This window comes from Rhinolophus sinicus, linkage group LG07, assembly GCF_036562045.2.
Source record: "Rhinolophus sinicus isolate RSC01 linkage group LG07, ASM3656204v1, whole genome shotgun sequence".
NCBI lineage: Eukaryota > Metazoa > Chordata > Mammalia > Chiroptera > Rhinolophidae > Rhinolophus > Rhinolophus sinicus.
The window spans coordinates 2353944-2373209 of NC_133757.1; the positions used below are offsets into that span (position 1 = coordinate 2353944).

The 19266-nt window shown below is 51.7% G+C and overlaps 1 protein-coding gene across 5 annotated transcripts in view; it reads right to left on the reverse strand.

Moving 5' to 3' along the window:
* Positions 1–19266, reverse strand: part of MGMT (O-6-methylguanine-DNA methyltransferase) — a 267078-nt gene that overhangs the window by 205156 nt on the left and 42656 nt on the right. For all 5 annotated transcript variants that reach the window (XM_074338804.1, XM_074338805.1, XM_074338803.1 and 2 more), the window contains one exon: positions 11697–11833. In XM_074338804.1, the coding sequence (XP_074194905.1) occupies positions 11697–11821 (125 nt within the window). In that variant the 5' untranslated portion in view covers positions 11822–11833. The remainder of the gene's footprint in view (positions 1–11696; positions 11834–19266) is intronic.

Here is a 19266-nt window from a genome sequence, read left to right on the forward strand (position 1 = left end):
AGCAGATATCACACGATTAATGAACCTTTTAGCACGGGACCCCCGGCTCTGGCCTCATGAAGCTGAGGAGAGGAAGGCCGCAGAAGTAAAGGAGTTCAGGAAACGGACAGACAAGTCCAGGCAGAAATCTGTCCCTTGTTCTAACGCACCGGACAGGACGCGGTGGCACGGGGAAGGGGACATGTCAACACACTGAAGTTATAAAAAACTCCTTTCTTGCCATCAACATACAGGTCAAGTTAATAAATGAATGAACTCTAACAAAGAAACCAGCTAGCTATGGTTCCCTCCCTCCTGAAATGAGACGTTATGGAAAATGGCACCATGAGGCAGTGTGAGGTCGTGCCCGCCCACCCTGCGCTCTGGCGTCTCACCTCTCCAGCCTCTGCGCACAGGCTTCCGTCGGCACCTGGAAGAACCGATCCGTCCACCACAGCCCTGGACTCTCCCCAGCCAGGCCCCCCCCCCCCCACATCCCATCTTCTCCTCACGACAACACAGCAGCCAGAGGACCCCCACTTTCCTGGCACCAGCAGCCTGAATGCACCCATGCCTGTTCCTGCACAGACCAGTCTGCTCCCTGCTGTCACCCTCTGTGGTCTGCCGCGTCCTCACTTGTGCCTGGGTCCCGCCACCATGGCTCAGGGCGGCCCTCAGAGACGGGGAGACCCGAACGCCTTGTAAAGCTCTAAGATGATCCTCAAAACTCAAGCACCCCTGGAGGGCAGGCTGATTCTCACCAGCAGACGACAGCTGTGCCCAAGCAGGTTTGGCAGCTGCCTGCTGCACCACACACAGAGCACAGGAGAACCTGCTGGCGGACAAGGGTCTGCCCCAAACAAGCCTTCCAGGAAAGTGGGAAGAGCCTCAGCCTACAAGTCTCCAGCCATATGCCCTCGCCACATGGCATGGTGGCCCTGGCAGGACACTCAATCCCTGGGCTGAGTGTCTTCATGTGAGAAGCAGAAGGCCGCCTGGATGCTCACTGCCCGAGGCCCTGACAGTTCTGTCCAGGGACCAGGAAATCTCGGGAGCAGTCTGCAAGGAGCGTTCAGAAAGTAGGCATACCCATCCATCCCCTGGAGTCCGTGCTGCCCCGTGCAATTCTTAGTTTTTATTTGATGGGAATATCAGCATTTCTTCAATTCCTTGAAAAGTAGTTAATGGCTGTGTGCAAACTGATGGAAGCCACGACAGAGACAGAGACACCCACAGATCCAGGTGGTGGAAGCTGAGTCTGCGTGAAGGCTGGGGACAGAAAGTGGAAGGGCCCAGCCAGAGGTGCTGGGAAAATTTCTGAAAGACCTAAGGTTTAACTTCCGACCAAATAATGCCACAGTGCTGCATCATTCCCGACTATTCCTCCTGGAAGTGGGGCCTCCATTTCTACTCCATGGTTCCTGAGGACCAGAAGGGGGCTGACGCCTCTGACCTCCGCCCCAGCCCTGAGCACCCCACATGCCCACGGAGCACCCCACACACCCACAGAACACCCCACATGCCCACGGAGCACCCTGCATGCCCATGGAGCACCCCACATGACCACGGAGCACCCCACATGCCCACGGATCACCCCACATGCCCACGGAGCACCCCACATGACCATGGAGCACCCCACATGCCCATGGAGCACCCCACATGACCATGGAGCACCCCACATGCCCATGGAGCACCCCACATGACCACGGAGCACCCCACATGCCCACGGATCACCCCACATGCCCACGGAGCACCCCACATGACCATGGAGCACCCCACATGCCCATGGAGCACCCCACATGCCCACGGCTGCCCGGGAACCACATATGAGACCCAGGCTATGAGCACGGCCAGCAGAAACAAGGGGCTTGCAGCACCACTGTCCTGAGAAAGGTGTCAGTCTCAAAATATTATTTTCAATAAAAGTTTTGTTTACCTAGAGAAGATTTAAACACACCAGAAACTTTGAAGGAAATAAGTGACCCAGTTCTTTTTAATAAAAGCAACACTCGGTTATACAATAACTCTTCTGAACAGACCTTGAACTGGATAAAATAAAGATCAGAAAGCTAGGTATTTTTCCAGATGATTTTCAGAGAAGAAAAACCACTATTTGGGGGAGGCCACTTTTAAGGTATGGGTAATAACTCAGAGGAAGAATAAACAACTTTGTTCCCTTACTTTTACAAGTGTGTATTTTTAGTGGAAGGAACATTAAAGAGGCAGAACATTCGAAATGTCTAGAATGCAGCTAGTCGTAATACGAGTGTGTGCACACATATGCACAACCTCACTACACACAAGGGCAGTGTCCCATCAGAGAGAGGGACAGAGGGGAGTCAGCGCTAAAGTGTCTCTTTTCCTACTGCTATGGGCTAGGTCTGGAAAACGCTTTCCCTCTTAATGGCATCCTTCCAGAATTACTGATACTCCATTGGTAGCTTGTCTAAGAACCCTGGCAGAAAACTCTGGTTGGAATGTGAATATTCTACACATGCAAACCCCTCTCCCAGTGCCCCCACCCCCATCAGCGGGTTGGAAGGGGGCCACTCCCTGGCAACAGCAGTTTCTTTAGAAAGAGAAGCCGTGTTCTCAGCCCAGTAACTTTCCAGCCCCACCCGTCCGACACGGGTTCTGCAGGAAGACCTCACAGAGGGAGCATAACGTCTGTTTCACCAGCTAAAGGATTCCACTGCTGCTCATTAAGAAGTGTTCTCTAAACGCGTCACCTGTGCTGGCCAGGGAGGGTGGGGAGAACAACTTTCTGGAAGAACGCACAGGAAAAGCAGCTTTACGAGAAATAATACAGATTCCGTCAGCAACAATTACAGCAAGAAAACAACACTCCCTCAGCACACAGCATCCTGCCAAGGGATGCCGAAAGTGAAAGCGTGTGCCAGGCCCCGGAGCTCTTCCACAGAACCAGCCATGAACCTGCAGGTGGACTGAAGTCCAGGCTGTATGCTCTCTTTCTGAAAAAAACGTGTGCATGTGTGCAGATCAGATCTAGAGAGAGGAGATGGAGAGTCGTGGAAACGCTTATAGACAGTGTTTTACCGAGAACCCCAGTCTAAATGAAACTAGGGAGAGTGGGCCAAAAGCCCCAGAGCAAATCAACGACACGGAGAAGGGGAAACCAGGACAGAGGGCTTTGCAGACGGAAGACTGGAGCTCTTCCCTCAACTGCCCTGGAGCTGTAACTACGAGTGGAGCCAATCTGGAAGGAAATGGGGGTGTCCTACATGGAAAACCACTGAAGAACTCTCAAACGAGATAAACTGCATTTCTGGGAAAGACGTTCCTGTCCCTCCTGTCCCCCATGAGCCCCAACCCGCAGTTCAAGAGCGACTCCGGAATGTGGGGCGTTTGGTGCGAACGCGCCTCCGTTTGGGTTCCTGTGTCCCTGCGGGGACATCCCCACGGACGCTGGAGCCATGGCCCATCCTCGTGTCTGATTCACTGTTTTAGGATGGAGCCATTTCGACTCCAGACAGATGGTGACACACACAATTCAGTGGGCCTCCAAGAGTCAAAGCTGCAAAAACATAATTAGCTGTGGCATGTTGGTCTCAAGGAAGAGCAAAGTGCCAAGGAACCGTTCTTTCAGAGACCGAAGACAAGTCTGAAGTCAGGATTCTTCACCCCGAGGCCGACACCAGGAAGCAGATGCCCCAAAGCTGTTCTAACAACGCCTGCTCGCCGTCCTCAGCCTCCATTCTCTCTCTGTTCTCTTCTCTGTCTTTAGTTTTGTTTGGTTTTCTTTTGGTGCTTCTTCTTGACCAGCTCCCTTATTCAGCTGCTCCCCCAGATCTTTATTTTCTTCTTGCCCGCCCCCCCCCGCTTTGCTTCCATGTACCCCAGGCCTAAGAGCACGGACCACCGCCTGGCGAGTTACCCAACCTCATCCTTCCTGTGTCAGATGCCAGGTCTCACTGGCTCTACCCCAAACGATGTCCCAACTCGCCCAGTCCCACGCGGTTCTACTGCCAGTGGCCCAGGCTCAGCCCACACCATCCCTTGTCTTGACCATTTCAACAACCTCCACACAAGCTCACACACCCCCTGTGGGGTCACACACACAACACTACACTGCGCTGTCCACCCAGGCCAGGCTCCTGTGCTGGGCTTGGGCTCCACACACGTGGGGCTGTCACATTCATTTTCCCTCACGCCCAGTGCATATTCCCGGTCACACAGGCACTCACAGGTCTTGAGAATGAGCGAACAAGTGACTACCATAATCCTAAATTTATTCAATGTTTTCATCACAAAAATACCCACTTCTGTCTGTCACTTGATACAGCAACTGGAAATAACAATTCTGGATGAATCTGACACAAGACAATGCTTCAATTCAATTCAAAAATTAAACTCATTTAACCTTTGATTCAATTTAAATTCTGAACTGATCAGCATGCAACAGCCTGTACATTAATATCAAGGAGCTGATCCAATTACTGATACAATTTAAAGGAAATAAATTTAACAAACCAAGTATATTTTGAGAATTTACAGCTTAAATGATATTAACATTTACAAAACAAAACAAAAAAAATTGAAAATTATTCACTAGTTATGAATGGTTTAAATACCATAAAATATTAAAGCCATATAACAATAAAAATACTGGAAACCAAAATCCCATGGCAAAATATGAGAAATGTATGTCAACGGTCTTAGATAAAATAGTTGTATTTCCACCAAAGAGCAGAGGGACAAAGTTCTGGGGTGCGACCCTGGTGCAGAGGAAGGAGTCCAGAGAAGTGGCTGAGTTTCAGCTACCAAGCTCCTCGTGCAGCATCAGCTCTGGCCCCGATGAAAAGGGCACGTCCGTACCGGGCAAGCTCTCAGTACCGTCCTGGAAGCTTACAGTGGCATGCAGACGTCAGCAGGCAAACACCTATAGGAGGCAAGGCAGCTGTAGCCTTGCTCCCCACACAGTAAGTTCTGACTCTGAATTTCCAAATTAGACATGACCTGGTGGACACGCTACTTTAAAGACATTCCCATGCAGGCAGGCAGCACAAAAGCCACGCTCTGAATTACTAAGCCTCAGGCAGGCCTGTCTGGCAGGCTCCCCTCAACGGTTTCGAGGCCAAGGAAAGACAGGGCAGCTCAGTGGCGGGCGCTGTTGGAAACTGGAAGTAAGGAGAGGGAGCAGCCACTCCTCCCCGTGTTCCTCCTGAGCCCTGCAACCAGCCTGTCGTCTCCCCACCTCCACTTCTTTCAGCCAGAAAGTGGCATCGGTACAAGTGCACGGAGCTGCTCCAAGGGTTACCTGCTGTGACGAGCATGCAGCTCCTGCACGAGGCCTGGCCACCACCGAGCAGGCACGTTCTTGCAAAGTGCCCACTTACCGCACGTCCACCCGACTCCCGGCAACCCAAGGTCTTCTGGAGAAAGACTCCAGAAGAAATGAAGACGGCCTCCAAGGTGCCACAACACTGTCATAAATTCTACACTGTTTTTCTCAGAGGAGTTTATTTAACCTAATTCCTCTCACAATTCGAACAATCCTGTTAACCAATTTTCCAGACCACAGCTAATTAGAAGCAGAAAGGAGAATGGGGTGAGGACTGCTTGAGGCTGGCAGGAGAGACCATCTAGGAGGCGGGTGACATGGGGATGAGGGCACAGAACCATGGAAAGGAGGTAGCAGGAAGGACCTTGCACGAGTCCAGGCCCGTCCACCCCACAGCAGTGACAGCGCCACGGGGCCATGTCACAGAGCCAATTCCATGCAAACAGCTCCTGCAAGACTCAAGCCTGATGGGACTCTGCAGACACAGAGCCCGCGAGCCTGGGGGGCTCTCCCAGGGGGGAGCTGCTGCTTGGAGAGGAGCCCAAGGGTTTTAATGCAGAAATGATTTCCTTTCAGCTGTGAGTCAACACAGGTGATGGTGAGGGCACGTGGAGGAGACCATAGGGCCGCACACCATATAGGGCAAGCCCGAGGGAGGGCGGGACTGGGCCGCGGCTGCCTCCTGTTTATGGAGAAAAGGAGAGGGGCGCCACCCACGCGCGGCAGGATCAAGGGGACAGGAGAGCCGTTTCTTTGGGAAAGCTGCCACCCTTTCAAAACCGGAGGAGGGCAGAGGTGAAGTCCAATGCCTCCTAAAGAAACGCTGTCATTCAGGCCAGAGGACTTAGGGTTTTATGTACCAGGCCACCTCGAGGCCTTTCTGTGCGGGAAGTTAGCTAGTTTACTTACCGCTTTTACTCTCAAGCGCTCTTACGGTCCAAATGTTGGAAACTTTCGAAAACTACCCTTTACTCTGACAGTCTGGCTCCTATTTTGAACCCACATAGTTGCAGCTGTCATTCAAGTGTCCTTTTCTCCCTTCCAGGAGATCCTGGCCGACGCAGAATTAAATGAACCAGCTGACTTCTGACTCTCAGGCACAAGTACGCAAGTTTTGCCATTTCTGTCTCCCAGCAACACAGTAACATTGATAGGAGTAAAACTTCTATGTTGCTCTTTTTCTTAAATGGGTCCAGAATATAAACACTTGAAATCTGAGTGACATTTGCTTACATACTGTCCAGTGGACTGCTAACACCCTTCCACCCTGACCCAGGTAACCAGTGAGTCAGTGAGCTAGGCTTTCGAAAGAACTTAAATGTCCAGAGAAGAGGACAAAAGCTAGTGAAGCCACGCACTGCTGATATCTTCTAACTATATGGCCTTACAATAAAGCACGGCACCCCACCTTTCGGGCTTCCACGGGGGTACCCTGCGAGGGAGGCACAAACTGCCAGTCAAGCTGAGATGGGGCTTTTCAGGACAACCATCTGCACAATGCAGGCAGCCCCACTTTATTAAGGGCTCGGAAGGCTCAGTGCGGAGGCCACAGCATCACACCCAAGGTGACGTGACAGCACATCACGTGGCTTTCCTTTATTTTACTAACAAGGTCCCAGGGCTGTGACCTTAAGATGCTGCACACAACTCTGCAGGCCCCACACACAGCCCCGAGCCCTGCAGACCCTGCCCACCATGGGAACACAGGAACCTTCACAAGAAACATCCTGGCCTCCTGTGTCCCCTTCAGCCACCAACCTGAAAGACCAGGACACTGTCTCGCTTCTAAGGGGCACTGCGCTGCAAGTGCTTAGAGGGACGGTACACCCAATCTGTGTTACTGATAGCCTAGGCCCTGAGACAGCTCCCGGTGCATGACTGGAAATTCACCCCTAGTTCAGACACTTGGAGGTGAGGTTCTCCAACAGAGCTGCCTTGAGGATTTAGACTTAGGGAGCTGAGCGGAGGCAAGAACGAGGCATGCCAGGCTCACCACGGCATCCGAGCACTTATTTCAAAACACCGACGATTTCTATAAAAGCCACAGAGAGCTTGGTAGGTTTTCCTCACAGAGACATGCTGATTTGACTCAAGAGACCTCCTTAAGGAACACTCTGTAAAATAAAATAATTACATTTTTTAAGCGCATACAACACAAATCATTATTTTGAGCTGCTGAAGAAAAGCAATGAGACAACTAAACTTGCTGCAGGTAAAAACCCTACGGAGCGTGTTTTGGATATTATTTTGACGGGAAGAGTGTTTCTTCAAGTGTTTAGACTTAACACTTTCTTCTCTTCCTTGAAAGATCAATTATAATAAAATAAGTGCTGCAAGTATGTGTATTACAATGGCCCAATCTGCCGGAAGGAATTCATTTATGAATTTCCCGGGAAGGTTTTTGAGATATGTGGACCCGCAGGAACTACCTGGAACCAGCAGCCATCAGACTGGCCCGTAGAGAGGTGCTGGCAGGGGGGAGGGCGCACGGCAGGCACAGGCCCCAGACAGACTCCTGTTCCCCCAATGGCCCACTTACTTAAAATATTTCAGGAGTGCCGGAAAGAAGCAAATGCACGTGGAAACCATCAGTCACTACTGGGTCAAGCTGACAGGCTCAATAGACCTGATGTGACTTCATGAGTTCCCCTTCCCCTCAGGAGGACCTCAAGGTACCGTCACTCTTTCCACGGGGCGACGACTTTGGACATTTGAAGGGCAAACCCGACAGTGCATCCAGTGAGGCGGACGCGCTCCCCCACCCCGCTCCCAGTTTGGGCACAGAGGCCCTGCAGTAACATTCTCGCGTGTCTCAGTGGGGCCAGTCCAACTGGTTGGCAGAGGCCCTGTCCAGCCACCCAAGCGCTCAGGTCCTGCTCTTGCCACGACACGAGAGTCGGCGGGGCACGACGTCAGAAACGTCAGCTCTGTCAGTGAGCCACCATCGCTAGGACACCGTATGTCCCTATAAACAACAGAACAGCCTGCACACAACTTGACGTTTTTCAAAATATTAGGTTGGTGTGAAAATAATTACGGTTTTTGCAATTAGTTTTAACCTTTTAAACTGCAATTACTTTTGCACCAAGCTAATACAAAAAGTTGTAGGATGGTTTAGTTTGGTTGGCACATGTAAGCTTTTTCAGTATTGCATTCCTGTATTTTTCTAAGAAAGTTTACATGGAAAAAAATGAAAACCAAAGGTAAATCTTTGATAAGTGAAACGAGAAGCATGTGCTTTCTCTCCGGTATCCCAAACCCGAAAACCCTACTGCTATTTTCGTAACGTTAACTATGACCCAAGGTTGTACAGTCCATTTTTTCAAGTAATCAAATACTAAACAAGTCCCAAAATAACATCAGAAAAATAAACATTCTACAACCCTTCTCATCAGATTCTAGACCCTGCAGGAACGATGGCGAGGTCAGAGCTTTGCAGCCCCACGAGTGACGTGGGGAGGGATCCGGCTCCTGCACACGAACAACCGCTCTGGATACGGCCGTTGTTAACGGCAATAGGACATGATAAAACTGAGACTAGGAGACCACTTTCCAAACTGGTGTCCTTCACTCAAATATTTTGAGGGAAGGAAGGGTGAGAAACGTAAGCTATACAAATGACAATTCAGTGGTCACTGCATGAAGCCACATACTCAGGCAAACAGGCTGACGTGAGGGGCAGGAGGCACACGGCAGACAGACATCGGTGGCCACCTTCCAACTTGTCTACCGAAGGAGGTGGCATGGCTTCAGAGGAACTCAAGACCCAGGACTCCGGAGCACATAGGGGCCCAGGCCCATGAGGGTGCTCGGCCCCAAATCCCCCCACCCCCCACCACCGTCCATCGGCAGAGCTAGAGGACATGGCCTTGGAGGGCACAGATGGCTCTCCCTGCACAAGCCAAGCCAGCGTGGGGATGCTCCCCTCCAGGAGGGCCGGGCAGCACCTAATTCTGTGAAGCTAAAGGAGTTCTAACCAGAAGCCTCTCGGTACAAAACACGCCGACTCAGATGGCGTCCAAAGTGAGTGCATCCTGAGCTTGGGGGAAAAGTCATACTCATTCCACACATTACGCTTTCAAAAAAGAGAAGAGGGAACACGGTTTTCTGTAGGCAGAAATGCCAAAACCTGACAAAGATATTACAAATGAAGAAAATCGTAGACTAACATGCCTCATGAGCTTAAACACATAAATCCTAAACAAAGTAGCAAATCTAAACCAGTAATGTGTAAAAAAAACAAGCAAACAAAAACATTATATCATGAATTAAGTGGTATAGTCTAGCATTTCAAAATTGATTTAAAAATCCTAAAATTGACTTCATATTTAAAAAATAAAGGAGAAAAATATGACCAAGTTGACACATGGACAACATCCAACAGTTGGAGGAAGGATTCTCAGCCTGAGAAAGGACACCTATAGCACCCAGCAAAGGCCGTGTCACGCTGGTGAAACACTGGACCCAGGGATGGAGGGCCACCATCACACCTTTTAGTCAGTGCCGTACTGGAGGTTCTAGGCGGTGCAGTAAGATGGAGAAACAAAACGCAGAAAGATCAGAGAGGAAGAAACAAATTGTCTGTAGTCACAGACATTAGGATTTTCTATTCTCTGACTTTCAACTGTCCCTCCCCCAATTAACCGTGTGTGTGTGTGTGTGTGTGTGTGTGTGTGTATACACACACACACACACGACTGCTGGCTGGTCCCCAACATCCATTTCCAAGTTCTTCCTTACACAGAAACCTTAATTTTAGCCAATACATGGTGACTCAGCATGCCTTGCATAGAGGTGTGGCCACGTGACCCAGTTCTAGCCAATGAGACAAAAGAGAAAACGTTAGTGCTCCTTTTGGAGAGGCAGGTGGTGCTCCCTCCCTCTTTTCTCCTCTATCTGCTGCCTGGAATGTGAGGTGGCAACCTGGTCCCCAGAGGCTGACCTGTAGAAGCAGGACCAGGACCACAGCTTGGAGGTGCAGAGAGGAAAGCTGGGAGGCCGCCAAAGTCCCAGTGACCACCCTGTCACCAGAGCCCGCCTCTGAGCTGTCAGCTGCAGCTTATCGAAGCCATTATTTGAGGCTGCGTCTCGCGTCTGTAGCTGATGCCACTTGAGTCAGAAAGTGCGCGAAGCAGAAAGTCAAGTTGAAGCCTCACCTTCATTCTAGTTTCACGTCCATAATGGGCATTTAACTCAGCATATCTTATGCTTTTTTCTTTTTACTTCTTCCTCCCCAAATTCACTTTAAGGAGTGGTTTTCACAGCAAAAGAAATTCAACACATAATTCCTATAACTTATTGAGCAACTGAACAAGCTAAAAGACAAAATGACATTTTCCTTGACAAATTATCTGGTGCCTGTGATTTTCTGAACAGTACAGCCAGACGGTTCTCACAGTTAAAGAATGTCTTCGTATCGTTCAAAGGCTCGCTTATTTTTTGTCTTAGGAAAGACTATTGATTGGAACATGCAGCTCTACAGGAAAATTCTCAACAGTGGAGGCGAAACTGGTATTTATTACGGCGCATGTGCTCATTATGGCTGCCTCTGACAGGGCTCCATTAAAATCAATTTTTATGTTTCTTATGTATTTTCTTTATCTAATGTTCTTGGCATTGTGTTTATTAGCCCGTTAAGACAAACACTGAGCTCAGGCGCGGGTGGTTTGTTTCCTTCTGTCAGAAATCACAAGAGCTGTGATTTTAACACCACTCCTCCCAATCAATGAGTGGGGGAAATCAAACGTTCCATTCCGGAACAAAACATTCAGGAGTGCTTTAAATTCTTTATGCTTTTACAATCAGAGAAATACAGTGGAGAGCAGTCACAAAAGTGAGAGGAACGTGTGTCCTGCTGGCAATGGCCATACCCTGACGTCGTGCTAAACAGGGAACTTCACACCCTTTCCTCGCCCGCGGTACCGGCTCTGCCGGCAGCTGAGAGGCCAGCGAGCTCCTGATCAGGCAATTCCAAGGCTTTGGTAGAAAACCCCTGGCAGACTGAACAGGGAGGGCTGGGCCTGACTTAAAACTCAAGATGAGGCAAGCATCTCTGTGTCACCAAATTTCCAGAGAGATTCCCACCTCACACGGGTTGAACACTCAGTGTTCAACGGTCACAAGCCACCAACCCCGCTGTAAATGTACACAGCAAGCCAACGCCTTGGAGCCGCTGACTCCAGGGCACGGCCCTGTGGTTAACCGGAGGCGGAAAATTCTCGGGCAACAAGCACAGATGCTGCAAATGAAGGACCCCCACGGTGCCATCGCGCGTTCTTAGAGAGATTCTGGCTTCTGTGATTGGCGGCGTATGGCTACGTGTCACGCCGTGATCAGTGGAAAACGGCAGCAGCCATGTTCCTTCCTCCCCTTGCTGTGAAGCAGCCCCACAGAGGGGGTGCCCCTCAGGACTCACCCAGGGTCTGGGGTCTTCCTGCCGAGCAGCCGGATGCCATGCAGGCCCTGCTGACAGCCAGAGAGCTGCAGCTTCCCCAGAGGGCTGGCCACCATTCTGTACGTCACTTCACAGGGCTTCTCCATTGTCCCAAGTACCTGCAGAGACAATGTTTGGAGCAAGTAAGAAAGTGTATGTGCAAGAGCTGGGTCCCTTTCAAAGCACAACAGACGACCAGTTATTTAAGACAGAAAACATCTCCCAAAGTTTTCCCCATTTGGGGAATGTGATCATGTACTGTGTCATTTTTCCAAAATAGTTACTTTGAGGACAGAAAATTACCCGAATGGCCTACAGCAGCCAACCAACAGCTCAGTGCTTTTACTTCCTGGAATTACTGTCTCCCTCTTCTCACGTGTCTGTAACCAACGCATGGAAAGGAGAGCTCCTTTTACTTAGTACCCAAAACGAAGCATCCCTTGCTTTAATGAAACAATACAATTACGGACAAGTTTCTCCTTCATAAAAACTGAAGACAAAATATGGTATTTTGAATAAAGCATATTTAACAAGAAAGCACGTGGGAAATGAATTACAGAAACAGAGTGAGAGTCAACCCAGCTCTTACTCACCCCACGGCACCTGTTAGGTGGGCAGGGAAGCACACGCATGCTGGGAAAAACTCTTACATTTGGGAAAGCATATATTTTACTTACATTCAAAGGAATGTACAGAGGTATAAAAACTATCCTACCATGTTAATTTTGATAGATATTAATGTTGGTCAACATAGCAATAGAGCAAAGGCTTAAAAGAAAGATGTGCTAAGAGCAGTGAGATGCCAGTAATGGGCCAGGGAAGGGGGGGGTTGACACTTTATCGCAATCACTCTGACTCGGGGAGGCAAGAGGACGTGATGCAAGAGGGGCTGTGGAAGGGTCAGGGGCCCACACGGGCCTTCGCGTTCCTCCTCCGGCTTCTGCAAACAACCCAGAGGCAGCGTCTGCCTCTGTGGCCTCACACACCACTGTTTCCCAGAGTTCCACCGCCACCAATACCAGATACACTGACACAGCTGAAGCTTCCCCACCACGACTTGCGATGAGCTCCTGACCACAGCTGGACTGCTCGCTCCCTTCTCTCTCTCTCTCCTTCTTTGTCCTAGAGGCATCTCCAATGACCTTGTCCAAAACTGCCACCCTGCGTAAATTCCCTCCATAGGTAGCATCTGAGTGAAGGCGCTACAGCCCGCCCCTGCCCCCCCCACACCAGGATGAACCCCAGGAACCCTCCTTGCCTCTCACCAGCCTCTCCTGCCCCCCTCACACCCGGGATCTCCTCGTCTGCAGCTCATTTCCATGCTGTCCTCCTGGAGACCCCATCAACTCTCGCCGACATGTGCAAGGACTTCTCCGGGGCCTCCTCACACCTGGGGTCTCTCACCCCCCCCACCCCAAACAACAAGTCACCTGCTAACTACATGAGGGGCTATGGCAGTCAGCAAGCTGCAGCCCAAGGGCCAAACTGTACCCACCACCTGCTTCTGTAAAGTTTTATTAGGAGCAGCCATGACCCTTATTTGCACACTGGCTGTGGCTGCCTCCACGCTCCAGCGACAGAGCTGACTGGCTGTGACAGGGACAGCGTGGCCCTGAAACACTTCCCATGTGGCGTCTACAGAACAGGTCTGCTGAGGCTTCAAGGCCCTCGCACTGGCGCCCTTGCTCCCTCGTCCGCCACCCAGTCCCCCACCTCAGTCCCTGGGCACCCCCTTTGCAGCACGGTTGGGTCCCTCAGCCTTGACACTGCTGTCCACGGCTGGGCTATTCTGTCCCTGCACATCCAGCCTGCACCATGGAGCCAGGCGTCTGCCTGGCCGTGAAGCCTCAAACCCCCCAAACCCCCAGGTGCCCTTTCCCTCCTGCTCCTAGTACCACAGATTCCCAGAGGCCACAGGAGACAGGGACGTTTACAAGAGGCCAGGTGGCGTTCCCAAACCCCAGTGTGAACAGGACCCCACGAGCCCACCCTAAGCCCCCAGACCCCAGAGCCACCCTGCTCAACACCCCCTTTCTGTGCACACCGACAAGCCTCTGAGCCGGCTCTCTTTCCAGTTCCAGTGAGTGGACATGGGATTTTGCTGAAAGACCTCCTCCGATGTTTGCCTGACATCAGACACTCTCTGACACATCACACCCCCCGAACGTGCCTCCCCAGGCGCCCGCAGCCTGAGGGACAGAAGCCAAGCTTCCCAGAGGGTCCCCCATCCCGCCACTTCGTGGGAGCAAGGATCCCACCCACTTTGTCACCTGTCACTCTGAGACAGTCGTCTACGTCCCTGAGCCAGAGCTTTTCCCTATAGGATAAATGACACCTGAGTCACAGGGTGAGCCCGGGATCAGTGGGAACGTGTGTGTAGACCTGGAACCCTGGAGGGACTTGGGGTTAGTTATACCCGCCACAGATGACCTTGGCCTTTGAGCTTGTCCTGGGCTCTGCTCTCCTCCCAAAATCTTACCCAACAGCATCAAAGTCAGATCATTCTTCAAAAGCAAATGGCTACCCCTTCTCCCAGCCCCTGGGGCCTGCCCTCATTTCCTGGAGCCAGAATGAAGTGCTGCCCCTACCCTCTCACATCTGGGGACATGTCCCCGCCCCCTGAGCTGCTGGTAAGCACTGGGAAGGGGTGTCTGCAACCACGAGTCAGGGCCCAACTGAAAGCAGATGCATCACACACGTGTGTCCACCATCCAGGCCAAGGGTCCCGTCGTGCATTTTCCAAAGTGTGTTTCTGGAAGACTGCTTGGAGAAAGGATTGTGGGTACACAAAGCAGCCAGGACATGCCACCCCTCTGGGAACTCTCGCCCTGCACGTTAGCATGCTGAAGCTGCAAGAGGTCGCATAGCCAAACCCGCTTATGTTTGTACAGCTGTGCACACATGTTCCCCTGATCCGTGCCTCCCACCTGGGCCCTGCTCAGAAGCACTGGCCCCCATCAGGCTGTTTCTGGGCCGATCGGGGCTCAGGCATCAGACCTGGACCGTGACAAGCCATAGTCCCATCACAGGCAGGGCTCCTTAATTGCAAGCCTCAGAAGCTGATACCGGCTAACTGAAGCACAAAAGCCATTTACTGGAAGGTTGTTCCGTAACTCAGAACTTCTGGGAAGGCTGGAGAAGCAGGCTCAGAAAACTGTCGGAGCCAAGGCTGGCCACGGTCCAACCACAGCCAGAACCGAGCCTCAGGAAACATCTGTGGGGACAGCCGGTGACTGCAGGCATGCAGCTGGCGCTGTTGCCACCGTTGCCCCTGGAAACAGGACGTTATGGCCACCATCAATTCCCTGCTGCCCGGCCTTCCTGTCTTGCCTCTGATTCCAGGCCCAGGCAGGAGCCCAGAGCTGGCTCGGGGGCCGAGTGGCAGGGGCAGGGCCAGCTGCTGGGGGAGGAGGGCTTTGCCCACATCAGCCCCACAGGAGGAGAAGGACCCAGCAGGGCGCAGGCAGTGCATGTCCACTCCCCTTCCCAGGCTTGTTTCTCATCAGTCAAGTAGGAATCATGGAAAACACGGAAAGCCGTGAACAGGCCAGGTGGGCAAGCACTCCTGCTGGAAAGGGACTGGTGTCCTCCACAGGACACAGCCAACCCTCACCCCTACTGCAAGAAGAGCCAGGAGCCACACTGAGTGTGCAGAGCAGGGCCCGGGAGCAGGCCAGGGGGACAGCGATGAGGGTGACAGGATGCAGGGTCCCAAGGGTCCCCCTGTCTGAGTTCTCCCAGGTAGGAGGGAGGAGTGGGTCTCTGCAGAGATGGGGAGAAAGTCCTTGCTGTGAGCCTCGTCCTGGCGGCTAGGCTCTGACAACAGGCAGAGGCCGGTGGCCTGCCGTGCTCTTGGGGAAGGGCTGCCAGCCAAGCCCGGTGTGGCCTGAGCTGGAATGGCTGTGTCTAAACCAAGTAACGCCCAGCACACCAGCACCCGCAGTTCTGAACTAGATCACAGGACTCTGAGGCTCGGCCTGCCCACCGCGAAACCCACCGTACTTCCCCATGACCAGAACCAGTCTGCGCCGCACGCCCAGCAACGTGGCACTGCCCTTGGTCCGCCCGGTGTACACTCACGCCAGAGCACGGGCTGCCCGTTACACTGAGGACCAGCTCTGCGGAACTGCGCGGCCGCCAGAAGCCCCAGGACACCGGGTCAACCAGAAAGCGAGGGAAACGGGGCAGTCAGGCCATAAGTGGAACAACTGGTGGGTTCGAAATCTGAGCTCCAGACGAGCGGCATGTGTCACTTCAGGCTGTGTCCCATCAGCTGGCCACTTCGTTAGGTGACGTCTGAGGGAGTGAGCCCCTTAGACTTCCTTACTGGTTACACAGAAGCGAAATCAGACCCACTTCAGTTTCCCCGAGTGTGAGTGTTGGCAGGAAATACCTCTCCTGCGACGGAGGCCTGGTCCCCACAGCCGGCTCCTGCTGGACGCCGCCTGGCTGGGCTGGCCTGCCACCAGCGCCTCTGGGCTTTGGAGCCCATTAGCAGAACTGTTGCTAGTCAAAGACAATGCACCATAACCCACCAACTGCTACTTTGCCAAAAAAGAAAAGCGGCAACATCAACATCATTTTCTACCATCCCTGCCAGAAATGGGGCTCGAGACAGCACAGGGACCTGTGTGACGTGCCTTCCCACAGACAACAGGGCGTGTGGCACGGTGTCCTTCCAGAGGCGAAAGGCACAATTGGAGGAGCGCTGAATCCTGACACATACTGGCTGATGTGTCTCCGGACTGCAGCGCGGGGCCCTCTGGCCTGGCAGGCAGCGTGCTGACAGGAAGCCCGGGCTGAAACAGCAGGTGTGTCATTGTGCCACAGAGCTGGCAGCCTGGCAGCCTAGACGGGGTGTCACAGACACTAAGAGGGGACCCGCAGAGGCTAGGAGCCGGGCGGCAATAAGAGGCGGCCCATAGCAGACGGATGCTGGTGGGAAGCACCGCCGGAGGTAACACAGCTAAACACGCCCGTGGCTGGCCACGAACGCCGGTGGCACAAAGAAGTCGAGAGAATTCTGGGCGACGCCGTGCAATGGCCCCTGCCCCCGACACCCCACACCACGGGCTCCCACGCTCCAGAGACCAGCCCATCACTGGGCTCCAATGAAATCCCACAGGATCTTCACCCACCAACACCAACCCAGAAGCCACGAGTCTGACCCCAAGAATGGGGTCCGCCTAGAAGGGGACAAGGCCCAGGAGAGACACTGGCTGCACTGACTCACTGGTGACACCACAATATTCACAGCCCTGCCCGGGCACCAAGTTCAGCCCCAAGCAGGCTCCCCATGGCTTTGGGGGACTCACAGGAGGCCACTGTGGTCGGGAGGGCGGCTGCCATGGGGAGCAGGGCACACTCCGGGGGAGAGGCGAGCAGGCAAGAATTTTTGGAGACAATGACATAGACACAGAGACCCTGAGTGATAGCAACAGCTGGCAGGTGAGAAGATGCAGGTGAAAAAGCAGGTTGAGGCAAACATGGCATGAGGTGGGGACCTGGGAGGCAGGTGATGAGGTCTGGGGCGCCCTAGAGAGAAGTGCGGGGGAACCCCGGCCCAGGGCCAGCTACACAGCCAGTTAGGCCAGTGTTGAGTCTGCCTTTGTCCCTGAGGGTCCCCAAGCTTCTAACAAGGGAGATGCCGCCAGGTTCGCCTCTGCAGAGGCTCCAAGGCAGCTGTGTCACAAGTGGGTAGGAGTAGAGGCTGGGAGTTGGTGAGGAGACCGTGGAAATCACCCACCGAGGAAGGACGGTGGGGTGAGCCAGCACAGAAGCAGAGGGACCCTGCGTAACGAGGACCCGTCATAATTATGTGTAACAAACGCTGTGTATTTGCCACTGGGCTAAGGTGCTGGAAATTGGAACAAGACAATCATGGTCTCCTGGGGGGTGAAAAATGACCGTCAAGAAGCAATTCATGCTCTACTGCCTTGGCAACTTTTCTGAGTCAAAAACTATGCCACAATAAAAGTTCATGGATCAAGAAACTGTGGTACATTTATACAATGGAGTATTACACAGCCATAAAGAATGAAATCTTACTATTTGAAACGATATGGATGGACCTAGAGAACATTACGTTAAGTGAAATAAGTCAGACTGAGAAACACAAATACCATATGATCTCACTTATATGTGGAATCTAAAAAATAGAATAAATGAACAAACTAATCAGAAACAGTCTCAGAGACATAGAGAAAAAACTGAGGGTTGCTAGATGGGAGGGGTGAGGATGAGGGAGAAGGTGAGTGGATTAGAAAGCACAATCGGTAGCCACAAAATTGCCGGGGGATACGAAAGTCAGTTTGGGGAATATAATCAATAATGTTGTAAAGATTTTGTAGGGTATCCGATGGGCACTTCTCTTACTATGGAGACCACCTCAGGGAAGACGTAGATGCCTGGTCACTGCACTGTACACCTGGAGCTGAAGCTGAACAATAAGGAATGTCAACTATAATTGAATATACACATACATATAGTTACAAGAAGCAGAGTACAATACAAGGAACAGAGACAGTGGAAATATAACAGCTGTGTGCGATGTCAGAGGGGTAGTAGATTGGGGGAGGGGGGTTATCACTTTGTGAGGGGTGTAAATGTCTAACTATTACATTGTGTTGTACACCTGAAACTAATAACAATAAAAAAGTATATTATAAAACATCAATATAGACAGAGTAGGACGATTTCTTCCCTTACCTGCATTTTCTGAGGTTTTGCAAGTAAAGCTCCTTTTGTGAGAAGAAAAAATTATTCACGTCCAATGTGACATAAGGTACAAATGATAGTTCCGCGTGTATCGTTTCATAATCCTATATGTACACCCTAAAGGACGGTTAATACCTTTCTGATTTAAATAAAAATTCTAAGGTACGAAAACTTCTTGTTAAAAAGAAGTTGGATAAAAAGAAGACGCATGAAAGCAAATCAGGTCCCACCCCCCTTTCCCATCACAAATCCTACACGTGACCTAAACAGCTCCCAAGCACAGCAGTGCCCCTCCTTCCTGCCTGACCTCTTCTCTGCGCGGGACCCCGACCGCTCCATTCGCTGGTCCTAAAACACACAGATGTCGCTGCTGCTTCAGGGCCCTTGCACCTGCTGCTCACTCTCCCTGAATCTCCTGTCCCTCCATTCTGACACAGTAGCCTCTGTCACTTAACTCACAACCCTGCTCAAACATCCCCTTCTCAGAGAAACCTTCCTACAATAGTCCGTTCCTACATCCATTTATTACACTTATGTCACATGAAATTTCATTAGATGTATTTTGTATATTTGCTGTGTGCTGTCTTCTCTAGAATGTGAACTCCAAGTCAGGTAGCAAATGTCACGTGACAACTCTGGCCAATGAGTAAATAGAGTCTGCTGAGAGTTCTTGCCCTGATTTAAAAAAAAACCCAAAAAAACAAAAAAACAAACAAAAAAAAACACAACTATGTGGCTGGCACCATCTTCTCCCCTTTGTTCCCTCCTTGAGATGACACGGCAGGTGCAATGCCTGGGGCTGTGGCAACCATCTAGGGAACACGAGGGAAAGGCC